We start from the raw sequence: 14042 nt of genomic DNA on the forward strand, positions 1-14042 counted from the left end.
TAATGCGAAGGTGAGTGGGACTCTGCCGGCGTGCTCTCTAGTTGCGGCGGGCGACCACTCGGCTTTAGTGGTCCTTGATCTCTGCTAGGCCCTGCAGCGGCTCCTCCTGGGCCCACCTGTCTTCCTCTATCTGTCTGCTGGCTTGGAAATGCCTATGGTGCCGGGCCAGCCCAACTGTCTGAATGAGGTAATTTCTGACTTCACAGCTTAGGAGCAGCAGCAAGTGCTAGCCCACCCATCTGTGCGGAGGCAGCTTGTAAAATTAGAACCACCACCTTCAGGAGGCAGGCAGCCGCACACACCCTACATGCGCATCCCTTCCCTACGGGAGCTGAGCGGGAGGCAGGAGGGGTGGGGTGGTTTGAACTCACTGCTACTTAGCAGCACAACCCACCCTTACTCCGGTGTGCAGCCAGCTGTTCGTGCATCCCGTGGGGAGCTCAGCTGGTGGGGGGTGGGGTAGGAGTGGAGGAGGATGGCACATGGAAGGGGGTGGGAGGGGCATCAAGCCTTCATTACCTCTGGCCTTAGGAGGCAGGCATGACACTGCTGCATGGAAGCTAATCATCTCCAAAGAAGCTTCATTTTAGCCAAGAGTGCCAACTTCCCCCTTGCTCAGCCAAGACTCTGGCTGGGCCGAGGTCTACGTTCCCTGCTCAAGAGGTAGAGGAAGGGCCAGACAAGGATGACGCAGCCCACAGGTAGAAAGAAGAGGGAAAAGACAGGGGCCACCAACCGGCACCGCTCACGAGTTGGCTGAGACTGTGTCAGGAGCAAGAGCGCCCGACCCCAACCTTAGGCACAATTCCTGGGTGGTCTCTTACCGAGGTTCATGGGGTGGTCCGCTCTGCTCTATCATGTTGAACTCACAGGTCTGACTAGCGAACTGGGCATACTCTAACAGGCCGCTGATGGGGTTCTTCAGCTGGCACTCTGTCAGTTTCTTGTAGGGTGAACACCGTGGCAAGCCATGACTGTAGAAGGAGGGCATCTCCATGATGGCACGGAACTCACCTGGTGCGGCGTGGATACTATTCAAGTCATCGGGGATGTCATCTGTGGCCCACTGGCCGTTTTCAAAGTCAACATACCCTGTTTTGGAGGGGCCGTTGTCATGAACAGGTGGTTTCAGTTTTACTGCTTCTGCTGTGGCCTCTTGCTTGAGTTTTAACTTGACGACGGGTTCCTGCCCATTTTCCACCTTTCCTGGGGTGACCGTGCTGTTGGAAGCGTCTGATGCAGGTGAGTTGCAGGTGGGGCCCTCTGTGGTTTTTCCGGCCTCCAGGATAGCAGCAGCTTGAGTGGTTTCCGGAACACTGTCCTTGTTTCTCTTGATCTGTATCCTCTCTCGCTTCTTGTCAGTCAAATACCATATGGGAGGGGTGGTGCCCTGCCTGTAGACATCTCCCTGCCTTTCCAAGTCAATCAGCACAGCGTTCACATCCCGGGCCTTGGTGAAGCCAATGTTTTTAGCCAAGTTCAGGGCAGAGGAGCTGGACACATTGAATAGGTGGTCACAGATCTTCTCCTTGATCTCAGCCATGTCGAGAGGCTCGGGGGGCTCTTCCAAGCCACACGGGGTGCTTCTGTCTTCTGTTTCCACGCTGGAGTCTGGGCTTGGAGCTCCTGGGGTCTGACTCTCTGCCCTTGTTACTTGGCTAGGCTGGTTCCGAGCCTGAACCGGGACTGTGGCTCTCCACAAAGGGGGAGATCCTACCTCTTGGTGCAGCTTTCCCTTCTCTGCCAGAGAGTACAGGACTCGGTTGATGTCCTTCTTTGGGGCTTGGAGCTTCCGGGCCAGATCACGCGCTGTGGTGGCCTTCCCGTCTCCAAGCTCATCCAAGAGCTTTAGGGTCCTTTGTTCCTGATCCTGGCTGATGGTCAGTCCCTGGAAATGTGAGGAGAGCCTATCAACACCTCTCCATGGCCGAATGTGGCCACGTGGGAAAGGACGCTGGAACCGTCTTGGGACTACCTGACTTCTGAGAGGCACGCCCCTGGGGACACCTTGGATCTGGAGGGGCCCGCCTCTGGCAGGTGGTCCTGGAAACCTCGGCCAGAGTCCAGGGAGGAGCGGTGGCAGTGATGGTGGCTGCTTTCCAAATAGGGGCACTTCTGGGAGCTGCCCCTTGAGAAACTCTATTTGCTGGAGCTGGAAACTGTCACGATAAGGTCCCCGCTCTGGCTGCTGGTGTCTGTGCCTGCTGTGCTCATAGCCTTGGGCTGGGCGGGCTTGGTATCTGTTGAGGGAATACCCCTACAGAACAAGAAGATGGAGAAGAGCGTGAATTAGGACTGCGGCAGGGAGTCTATCCCTTCTGCCTTCTTGGGGTGGGTGGGGGTGGGGGCTGTATCTGATTCTTAACAAGCAGAGCTGAGTGAGGCGTGGGCTAGTGACCCAGCTAGGGCGGCCTGCATACCTCATAGGTGCTACCCGTGGACCCAACAGAGGGAATAGATGGAGGAGCAGACAGTGAGACACACAGAGCTCCTGGGAGCATGTGGCGGTGCTGACACTCCAGCACAGCCTCTCCAGCAACCTAGCACACTGTCTTCCCTTCAAGAGTTTAGGGACTTGAGAACATATGTTTCCACTCATCCAAAAAAAAAAAACAAAAAACTTTTACAATCAAGAAAGCAAATAAATGTTTTACTTTAAAAACAAATACACACAGAATAACCTAAAAGTGCCAAGGGAGTTAGGAGACCATGAGATGGCCCACCGCCCAGCCCCCTTCTCTGGAATCTATCATCTGGGTGACTATAAAGAAACAAGCAAGTGGCCTGGGTGAACTGGAGCCCCATCCTCCAAGGCTGTAGCAGAGGGCGTCCCCTCACCTGGGGGAGGGCGGCGGGACCGCACAGGATCGTCTACTTGCACCGCCATCCTGGGAGAACCAGAATTTGATTTTAGGGGAACCAGACAGTTTTCTTAGAAAACAGGTACACTGCTCTCATCCTTCAGTACGGTTCCTAGGCTCAGAGGGGACACCGGGCACTCCTACTCAAGCCACTAGGCCCACCTGGATGTGTGGAGCTGCTGGTGTCTATTCCACACCCCCTTAGCTACTGCCCAAGAGCTGCTTCCATGGTGCATCTTCAGAAGCCGGTCCTGTAGGCCACCAGCTACTCCATCTACTCTCAGAATGCCACTCGTTCACCAGAACGGTGAGCACGACGACTCTGTCCGCACCCACAGACCAGCGATGCTACTCACCGCGATGCCACCCACGGAGCAGGACTACTCACTGGGGGGGGGCTTATAGGATCCAAGGATGGGGTGTCAGTAAACACCTGGCTGCCTGCCCCCAGGGTTGTACATCTAGGAAACCTTCTGTTTCCTCATGCTTGCATCCTCCTTGTCTGATCCTCCGGAAGGCCACAGGGACCCGCAGGCAGCTGCGTCCCTTTCTTCAGTAACTTCAGCTTTCTGTTCCCCACCCCCGCCCCCGGCCACGGGGAGGGGAGCTCAGTGCTCTCACTGGTCGTGCTCACAGTACATGGGCCGCACAGTTCCTCAGTGCCTCTCCAGCGGCCGCCACCTCCACCTTTCAGCCACACGAGCGGCTCGTCCAGCTTCTAATTCAATCTCACTGTTACTTGACCACTGAGCCTCCAATCCTGAAACTCCTTTCCAGGGTCAGCAAACTTCTTCTGTAAGGGGCCGGTAGGAGGCTCATCTGTAGCACTTCCTTTACAAAACCAGGGGAGGGCTGCAGTCGCTGCGGGTTGCAGTTTGCTGACTCCTGCTCTTCTGCAATGGCAACTTCCCTGTGTTTCTACGACATCCACTCCTTCCCCTTGTGGGACCTGCTGCTCACGTGACGTCCACTCCTGCCCCCGTGGCTGCGGGTCAGCCAAACACCTCCTCGTTCAGCCTGCATCTCAGGGTCAGTTCCCTTCTCCACCCAAGGCCTGTTCCCCTCTTTTTCTGTTCCAAAACTTCCAAATGGTGCTGGAGGAGGATACCGCCTCATGCTAATAAGACCACATAAATTCCTCCTCTTGAATCTCTGCTTCCAGGGCTGTTTGGTGGTCAGTTCAGTACAACAAACATATGCCACTCAATGCGGATCAAGATCTCTTACTTTAAAATCCTCCCACAGCTTGGTGACACAGCACCAAAGCTCTCTCATCTTCCTTCTTCCTTCTGTCTGTCCCTATCCTTTCTTTCACCCCTTAGATATAATCAGTCTCCGAGGTTTTGTCTATGGCTCTCTTCTTCCTTCCCCAGGTTGACTTCACCCGCTCCCCTAACCTTAACCAGTCTTTTTAAGAAACAGTGTTCAAATCTATCATCTCTGCTACCACCTGTGCTGAAGACTTGAATTTTCAAATGCTTAGACGATCTGTTCACTTAGATTCTTGACCACTACCTCAAATGACACACATTCTGAACCAAATTAATTCTTCTCCCTCCCTCAGCCCCTTCTCCTGCTTTCTTATTGCTGTTAGTGGCAGCACTCTCCTCGTAGTTATGCAGGCTGGAAGCCTGAGTCACCCTGCTGCCTGCCTACCTTAGTCCCCGTCTCCCGCATCTCATCAGGTAGTTGCAAAGTCCTATCTTGTCTACCACCTCTATCTTTTCCCTTATGCGTCTTTTCCCCGTTCTAGCCCCTCATTCTCTCTCACATGGGCTGCCACTGTGCCTCTCATTTCCCCCTCTCTCTATATGCCAGTGCAACGTCCCTGCTTCTCCCCCTCCTGCCACCTGTTACAACTTGGGTCCTTTCCCTACACATCTCTCTAGATGCCACCTTCTTCAGGAGACTTCTGACTCCTGCACACCCCAGCCTGGGAGTGTTTCCTCTCCTTGAACTCCTCCCACCCTGCACCTCTTACACCATGTATGTTACCTTTTATCTTAGCTACTGATTGTTTTTCTTTTTTGCTACTGATTATTTTCGTAATGGCACATACAGTCACATACGGATTGTAGTGTATCTCAAAGGTGATTGATAATATTGGGTGCCCTAGAAATTATACTAACGTCTCTACTCTCAATGGTCTCCATGTAGTATGTGGGGGAGGCTGCAGTCAACTTGAGAGTAAGCCTCTGGGGGACAAGGACTACACTTCAGTTACAGCACCCGGCACAAAGCTGACCCTGAACCAACACCCGCATGAACAAGCCATCGCTAGTTATGCAACCTCTTCACCTCATCGCTGCCTTTCTTGTGCCTCTTGCTGCACACAACCCCCCTCCCTCCCCAGGGCTGGGGTATTTGTGAGTACAGTCCACAGGGAATGCTGGGTCCACAGGACTCAATTATGGGGACTTCAGGGGATTTCTGATTAGCTCTTTGAGTGACCTTGGTGAAAGAACTTTGTTTCAGAGTGGCTGAAGTCAGTTTCTAGCTCAATGCTTTCTAGATTTAAACTGCTGCTTCTTAGCCAAAACTTGTAAAATATTTGAATGTCTATTTAAAGAAGAGTAGAACAAATCATGACACATTCAGGCTGTGGAATCATACTCACAGTTTTTAAAAAAAATGTGTTATCTATTTAGGAATGATATAATGTTAAATTAACAAAGAAAGCAAGCTGCAGACAAATATGTATGCTATAATCCCTTTTTTCATAAACAAAAGGGAAAAAAAACCATGAATGTGTATGCATGATAGAAAGAACACAGAGAAAAGAGACAGAGAAGGGAAACACAAATTTGTTAACAAAAGTTATTTTAGAGAAAAATTAGAGGGAGATTATTAATTTGTCCTTTATACCCCCTAAAATCTCCTAAAAGCCAAACCACTTGAGAATAGCCCCATGGAGAGTCACTGAGCGGGACTGAGAGCAAGAAGAAAGGAACAAACCAGCCCCCACGGTGATCATTCTTAAATCCTTCAACATCCCCCTTCACCCAACTTCATGCCTATGCACTATACAAACTATTTGACAAGTCACTTACGCCCTGCAAAGTCTCCCTTGAATCTGTTCTCACACATTTGAGATTAAGAGAGAAGCCCCCATCTTCACCACATGGGCTCCACAGGGTAATATATTGGTTTGCATAAAAGAATGCTTTTCCCACAAGTCAAGTGTCCCTAATTCTTTTAAAGAAGGGGAAAAAAATACATGTATACATATACGTATGTATACATACACACACACATACACGCATGTACATATACGGAGAAGGCAATGGCACCCCACTCCAGTACTCTTGCCTGGAGAATCCCATGGACGGAGTAGCCTGGTAGGCTGCAGTCCGTGAGGTTGCTAAGAGTTGGACACAACTGAGCGACCTCACTTTCACTTTTCACTTTCATGCATTGGAGAAGGAAATGGCAACCCACTCCAATGTTCTTGGCTGGAGAATCCCAGGGACAGGGGAGCCTGGTGGGCTGCCGTCTATGGGGTCGCACAGAGTCGGACACGACTGAAGTGACTTAGCACTTGGCACTCTGAGTTTTGACCATACAGAGTCAAGGCACACACAGCCCTCTAACCACCACTGAGATCAAGATACAGAACATCTCCCTTCCCCAAAACCTTTTTTATGCACTTTGTAAACAGCTTCTTTCTCCACACACAGCTCCTGTCAGCAACTGGTCTGTCTTCTGTCCCTGCGGGTTTTTCTCCAGAATGTCATCTAAATGAACTCGTATGCAGTGTTTTAATCCAGCTTCTTTTGCTCAGCATCATCTGAGATTTGTCCATGTTGTTGCATACAGCAGTATTTCCTGCTTTTGTGGCTGAGCAGATTTCCACTATATGGATGTATCCCAGTTTGTTTAATCACCCATTGAAGGACACTAGGGTCTTCCAGGTTTTGGACATAATGAGTCAAGCCATTATAAACTTTTTCCTACAGGTTAAGGAGGAGACGCTCAAAGTCAGGCAGGTGGGGGCGCGGGGGCGGGGGGAGGTGGCTAAAGGCTGGACTGAGCCGCCATGGGGTCCAGCAGAAAAGCAGAGGGGGGCTGTCTTGACCTGGGCTCAGGCCTTGGTCCTCTGGGAGAGGAGGTGCATTTCCCTCACAAATCCTCTTCCAAATCTTACTCAACACAGAGTTAATAAACATGACACAAATTTCTGAATTCCTAGAATAGCAATTTTGCTTGGCAAGAAACCACACGCTCTCACACAATAAGCATATGTCAAGCAGGAAAACAGGGACGTGGGGGCGGGAGGTGGGGGCGGGGTGGAGGATAAGATGAGCCCAGGCCAGCAGGGTGCGGGCGCGCCGGCTCTGGGCCCTGACCCCAGGGGCTTACCTGTCTTGGGTCCATGGCGCGCCCCAGGCATGTTCCGGTGCCCGCCCGCAGCCAGCAGCGCGACCCTCCGCAGCTGGACCTTTCCCAGGGCAGGCCGTGGGCCTCCCAGACGCAGGGGGCGCCTCTGGAGTCGACTCAAGCCCCGGGAGCAGGGAGCTGGGAGCTTCAAGCCGGGAGCAGGACTGGGAAATGGCTCCGGTTCAATTTCACTTTCGTTTCTTCAAACGGACCTCCCTCTTTGGAAAGTTTGGCCGAGGGGCGGGGCTTGCGCAAAGGAGCACGAGAAAGTCTGGTTTCACTCCGATTACAAGTTTAATCCTTTCCTTGCATGAGAACTGGGCAAGATACGCTTTCTTTAGAAAAACAGCTATAAAATACTGAGCTCATAAACCCCTCATGGCTGTCTCAGGAATACACGGGATAAAGCAAACTGAGAACAAAGCCCCCCTGCGAAGCCTAGCACTGGAGAAAAGAGTCTGGGGCTGTTTTCTTACTCCCAGATCCTAAGATGACCGCGTGTCTCTAAAGTGGAAGGGGGGCCCAAAGCTCTTCAGGTGACTGACTGTCCTCACTGAACTATTTACCCATACTTGAGCATATTAACTGATGTTGTTGCAGTTAAAATAACGGAAAAGGTCTTTTTTCCCTTGCCCTGAGTTTTTTTTTTTTTTTTAACTGTTTCTGATCAGTAGTCAATAACCAAGACTAACCTGATTTGTAAATTAAATCCTGTACCTCAGACCTTGCAGGAGCTACCTTCTGCATCTGTTATCTTTTAACTCTATGCTAATCACATCCTGTGTTTGGTGCTCACCTTTCTAGCACTCTTTTTGCAGACCACTCCTTGTAGTTCTTCTTCTTTTTTTTTTTTTTTTTGCATTACAGAAAGGAGGCCACAGTACAAGTCAAGAAAGACTATGGACCCAACAACTGGGCTACCAGACAGCAGCCAATGACAGTGCAAGAGGAAGAATACAAGACCCTTACACCTTTGCTCTTCATCGCTGACCCCTGACTGTGAGCCTCATCCATGGAATCCAGATTCCTCCTAGAAGCGGAGCACAGTTCTTGAAGAACAAGCCTACTCTGCTCTCCCACTGGCTGAGGATTAAAGCCACCTTTCTATTTCCTCCAAACTCTGTCTCTGTATTTTTTATTTGGCTTTAGTGGTTAGACAAAGCCCAGATCTTGGCTGCATCAACATGACCACATAACAGCCAGCATGTAGTAGCAAGATAATAATATCAGCAACTGACTTAAGGATCTACATCACAAAACCATCTCACTTTCAGCATCCATCCAGGCAAGGGTGAAGTCCTTTACATGCCTCATCTCTTTTTTTGGCAAGCTCCTGCAGTGGAAGTGGGAGTCTTAACCACTGGACAGCTAGGGAAGTCCCACCTTATCTCCTTAATCTTCACAACAACTCCGCAAGGTGGGGGCATGATTCCCAAATTACAGATGTGGAAATGGAGGCTCCACCAGGGCCATGCTGCTGCTAAATCCAGGTCTGACTGCAGAAAGTCACTCTTCTACACTCTATCATGTTACATGATGGCTTTCAAAAAGATAACTTTTGTTGCCAATTGATTTCATGATCAGGCTTATATACCTGCTCTATTTTGTCCAAGATGTCTAGGAAAAGATCAGTTCTAATGCTCAACAGCTCTCTTCCCCGCTCACCTGTGAGAATTCTCTTTTTCTGTATTTCATTTCAATTTTATCCCCACTGTGTGAGTGAAAAATATTGCCTGCTGTATCAGTTAAGCAAAGGACGTTGCAGCTATCAAGCCATCACATTAGAGCTATCCCAATAGTGAGCCCTGAGGGAACTCAGGCTAAAAACAATGCCCACCATCCAATCATCCAACTCTGCAGCCCTCTCCTCCAAGTCAAGGAGGAAACTCAGGATAAGAAAACACAGGCTATATCCAGTTTTCTTTAATTAACAATAATTTCTTGATGTTCTGACTACCTGGTCTTTGTTAAAATAACTCATATATATCCTGGCACCTCCCTTATCTCTGGAGCAGTCTCAGAGTTATCTGAGAGGCAGTGTCCTAGGCTTAAATCCTCAGTTTTGTCCACTGAATAAAACACAACTCTCAACTTTTAGGTTGTGCATTTTTTTCAGTGGACACTGCTTATAAGATTTACAAGGCAGTCCCTTCACAGCACTGTCTCGCCCTTTCTCGCCATCCTCTCATTCCATTGCCTGAGTCGGTGCGAGCTGCGCCCCCCCACACCCCACAACTTCACATTTCTGGTGTAGTGCTCCTTCCCTGCCAATGCCTTTGTGCATTCTAGTCTAGCCTTAAATATACTTCCTCCACAGCTTCTGGTGAAAGTCTTTCAAGATCTGCTTCAGATATTATCTCCAAGGGAAGCTTTGCCCCACTTTCGGTGGGGGAGGGGCTGCAATTCGTGGTTCCTTATTTTGTGCTTCTCTCTTACTTAACACTTACCCCTACTAGAGCACTTTCACCATCCTCTGAAAATGCCTCTTCTTCATTCATTCAACAGAGACTTCACTAAACACCCAACACATGTCACACACTGTGCTAAGCACTAAGGACATGAGACAAATAAGAGTCCTGCCCCTTCAGCTAACAGTCAGTCTGGTGGGGGAGACCAATGTTTCACACGATCATCACAATGTTATGAACTACGTGTTTATATATCAGCCTTTAGAGCTGTAAGGTCTTCTCCTGGGGCAGGGAACTCCCCACATTCCCTGATAGTGGCCTTCAGGGGGCTGATAGTTGACTGAATGACAGACTGCTCTGCAGAAAAAGCAATGGGCAAAACAGCGGCACACGAATGTCACAGAGGAAGTTAAAACATCAGTACACACAAGAGACAGTGCTCTATCTCATCACATTGAGGAAATGCGAAGCCAAGCCTTGGTGAGTTACTGTCCATTATCAAATAAGCACTTTAGCAGCTGATGAGAGCGCAGGAGAGCAAGGGTGCAGAACAGCTCCTAGTTATGACAGGACACCTGGGAAAGCTGTGAATCTCCACACCCCACAATTCAGCAATTTCACTCCTAGACCAGGACACACATACAACAAGCTGGTAGTTGCATTATTTATAGTCGTTCCCAACCTGAAACCACCCAAATGCTCTTCAAAAGGAAAATGGATAAATGGTGACATCTGCCTATGAGAGAATACCATACAGCAACAAAAAGGAAAGAACTATAACCACATGCAACAGGGTGGTTAACCATCTAAACATGATAGTTAGTGAAAGAAGCCATATACATATGACAGGGTTCCACTTATAAGTCCCAAGTGAGAAAAAACAACTATAGTATACTCTGCATCAAAGACAGGATGGTGGTTATCTCTAGGGTAGGAAGGAGAGGTTTTGACTAGAAAGGAATGTTCTGGGTGCCGCTGATATTCTAATTCTTAATGTGGGTGGTGGCTACATACATGGCTTTCCAATAATTCATTAAGGCATACACTGATGCTTTATGCACCTTTCTGTAGGTATGTGCTGTACTTCACAAGTTTAAAAGGTTAAGAACAACAGCAAACTCTTCCTGTAGCAATTCCAGTGTCTTCTCTTTTTCATTTAAGTAAAATGAGTTATGTCTCACCTCTGCTTTCTTGCCTTCAAGCTAAACAATCCCAAGAATCATCACCTTCCACAAGAATCATCCAGAAAAGCACTCATCACAGCTACTGTGCAGGGAAGCTGCATCGCTGTTGCCTCCATGGCTTTGAATCGAACCCAGGATGCAAGGGGGAAGCCGGAAGGCGAAATTTGTTTCCTGAACAGAGAGTCAGTGTATGCCTTGAAAGAACAACTGCTCTTGTCACTTAATCTCAGCAGCTCAAGTAACTGCAAACAGTCTTATTCATAAATATTTCATCTCTTTGCCCTCAGTGATTGTTTCAGCTCCCAGAGGGTCGTGAGGTGGTGACATCAGTCTTTGTGCTGTTCTATTGTAGGGGCCTGGCGAGTTGGATGAAGTTCTTTTAAAAAGTAACCTAAAGTATTAATTAATAACACTTTAACTGCAGTTAATTTTCTTGTTGATTGCAAGAAAATTAGAGATGAGCAAACATGGTCAAGTGTGAAAGTATTAGTCGCTCAGTCGTGTCTGACTCTTTGCGACCCCATGGACTGTAGCCCGCCAGGCTCCTGTCCATGGAATTCTCCAGGCAAGAATGCTAGAGTGGGTTGACATTCCCTTCTCCAGGGGATCTTCCTGACGCAGGGATCAAATCCAGCTCTCCTGCACTGTAGGCAGATTCTTTACCATCTGAGCCACCGGTGAAGCCCACACGTGGTCAAAGCTACCCCTAAATCTCCACTGTTAATTCACCAGTGCTCACCCTTGCTGTTTCCCCTGTGTTTCCAGGCTCCATGGACACATATATGCAGCTCTCCTGACACAGGTGCCTACCTCCCCAGGAGCTTGCCATTATCTGCTGCCTGGCAGTAGCCCCAAATGCAGGACCTCCTGTGAACATACTGCCTAAGGTTACTTGCTAACAACTGCCTAAGTGATAAGAGTTACTGTCTAGAATTAGGTATTACTCCAAAAGCCCTCATTCAGTGTCCTCAGAAATCTGGCTTCCACATAACACTGACAAGCTCTGGCTCCATGTGCGCCTTTGGGGGCCTGGCCTTGCCCAGTTATCGGGAAGGACGTGTTATCATCTGGACTACTGGGTTGGTTTTTGTTTCCAGACCCTGCTACTCTTGTTTTTGAACTATACAGTGACTAGTGAAGTCGCTCAGTCGTGTCCGACTCTTTGAACTATATATATAACTGTTAATCTCACTTTATAATGATTAATTTGGCTCATTGTGGATTTTCTGTTTAACCTGACTACCTGCATGTATGCACGCTTCAGTAGTGTCTGACCCTTTGCAACCCTATGGACCACAGCCCGTCAGGCTCCTCTGTCCATGGGATTCTTCAGGCAAGAATACTGGAGTGGGTTACCATGCCCTCCTCCAGGGGATATTACGGACTCAGGGATCAAACCTGTGTCTTTTGCATCTCCTGCCTTGGCAGGTGGGTTCTTTACCACTAGCACCACCTGGGAAGCCCCTTACTGCGTGCAGGGATGCATATTTACAATTGTCTTTCTAGTCTGTAATTTCCCATAACCAGACTTTTCTGCACATATGGGCTATACCCAGTTGGATCATCTATCTCCCTACTGTAAAGCAGACGTCTGCAAACTCCTTCAATATTTGCTCGTACAGCAGATATTGCAACAAAAATGGACTGCCTGTGAATGTGCGCAACTGAACTTGCAGCACGTTATCAAAAAAGTAATGAACTACTGAGCTATTTTAAATACTAGCGCACTATTTCAGAAGAGGATCTGCACCTAAATAAACTCATGTTCTTATCTTAACTCCTAGGAAATACGTAACAAGCAATTCATAGAGTTGCTAGGCATACATTTATTGCCTTCTTTTTTTGTTGTTTCAATGTTTAATCACTGGGTTTTTTATTCTACTAGACAGCTACTGCCACATCAACATAATCTTCCCAATTCCCAGGGTCTTCCTGTAATAACCTGACTTGCTTCGATAACCTATAAGGCTTCCTGTGGGCAGAACAGCGAAGCCACCTACCTGGTTGAACAGTGCTCCCCAGCTGTCTATATGCTGATGTATATTCTATTAAGGGTATTGACTAGACTGGCTTTTGAAGTTACAAGAAAGCAAGAGACGCCTCAGGTACCCCCAGGAAAAAACACAGGTCTCCAGAAGTGGCCTCTACCTGCTCAAAGTTACCCAGTAAATGAAGGAAGAAAAATAGTATTTATCAACTATCTATAGGCATTGTGGTAAGTATTATATTTTAAAGATATACTAGTAATAATGCCAAAATAATATGAATAGTAATGGCTTACCTGCCCACGCTGAGTATTTTACATGTAAGTTTAAAGTGGGAATGTACATTTAGTCTCATACACACTGCACACGCACAAGATGACCACACGGCTTGTGGTTTCATGCACTAAGCTCTGACACCCTGAAACCACGTCTTCTGTGCTAGGTTGGTCTGGCGAGAACTCTGACTGGCTAGTTTGGCTCTAGCCAGAGAGGCTCAGCTACTGGTCCACATCTGAGTTCCACTGAGCCAAAGTTAGACTGTTAGTCTAGTTAGAGTTGGACACGGAACAGCAGACTGGTTCCAAATCAGGAAAGGAGTACATCAAGGCTATACATTGTTACCCTGCTTATTTAACTTACATGCAGAGTACATCATGAGAAACCTTGGGCTGGATGAAGCACCAGCTGGAATCAAGACTGCCAGGAGAAATATCAACAACCTCAGATATGCAGATGACACACCACCCTATGGCAGAAAGCTAAGAACTGAACCTCTTGATGAAAGTGAAAGAGGAGAGTGAAAAAGTTGGCTTAAAACTCAACATTCAGAAAACCAAGATCATGGCATCTAGATGGTGAAACAATGGAAACAGTGACAGACTTTATTTGGGGGGGGGGTGCTCCTAAATCACTGCAGATGGCGACTGCAGCCATGAAATTAAAAGACACTTGATCCTTGGAAGAAAAGCTATGTTCAACCTAGACAGAATATTAAAAAGCAGAGACATTACTTTGCCAACAAAGGTCCATCTAGTCAAGGCTATGGTTTTTCTAGTTGTCATGTATGGATGTGAGAGTTGGACCATAAAGAAAGCTGAGTGCTAAAGAATTGATGCTTTTGAACTGTGGAGTTGGAGAAGACTCTTGAGAGTCCCTTGGACTGTGAGGAGATCCAACCAGTCTATTCTAAAGGAAATCAGTCCTGAATATTCATTGGAAGGACTGATG

General features: G+C 48.2%; 1 protein-coding gene across 7 annotated transcripts in view; it reads right to left on the reverse strand.

The window, feature by feature from the left end:
* The window catches only part of ADAR (adenosine deaminase, RNA specific), a 51719-nt gene that overhangs the window by 19745 nt on the left and 17932 nt on the right, over positions 1–14042 (reverse strand). For 3 of the 7 annotated variants that reach the window (XM_018046202.1, XM_018046201.1, XM_018046199.1), the window contains exon 2: positions 825–2257. In XM_018046202.1, coding sequence (XP_017901691.1) covers positions 825–1543 — 719 coding nt within the window. In that variant the 5' untranslated portion in view covers positions 1544–2257. Of the gene's footprint in view, positions 1–824; positions 2258–7220; positions 7404–14042 lie in introns of those variants that run through there. The other 4 variants (XM_018046198.1, XM_018046196.1, XM_018046195.1 and 1 more) reach the window with 4 other exon arrangements.

Source organism: Capra hircus, chromosome 3 (assembly GCF_001704415.2).
Source record: "Capra hircus breed San Clemente chromosome 3, ASM170441v1, whole genome shotgun sequence".
In the NCBI taxonomy this organism is placed as follows: Eukaryota; Metazoa; Chordata; class Mammalia; order Artiodactyla; family Bovidae; genus Capra; species Capra hircus.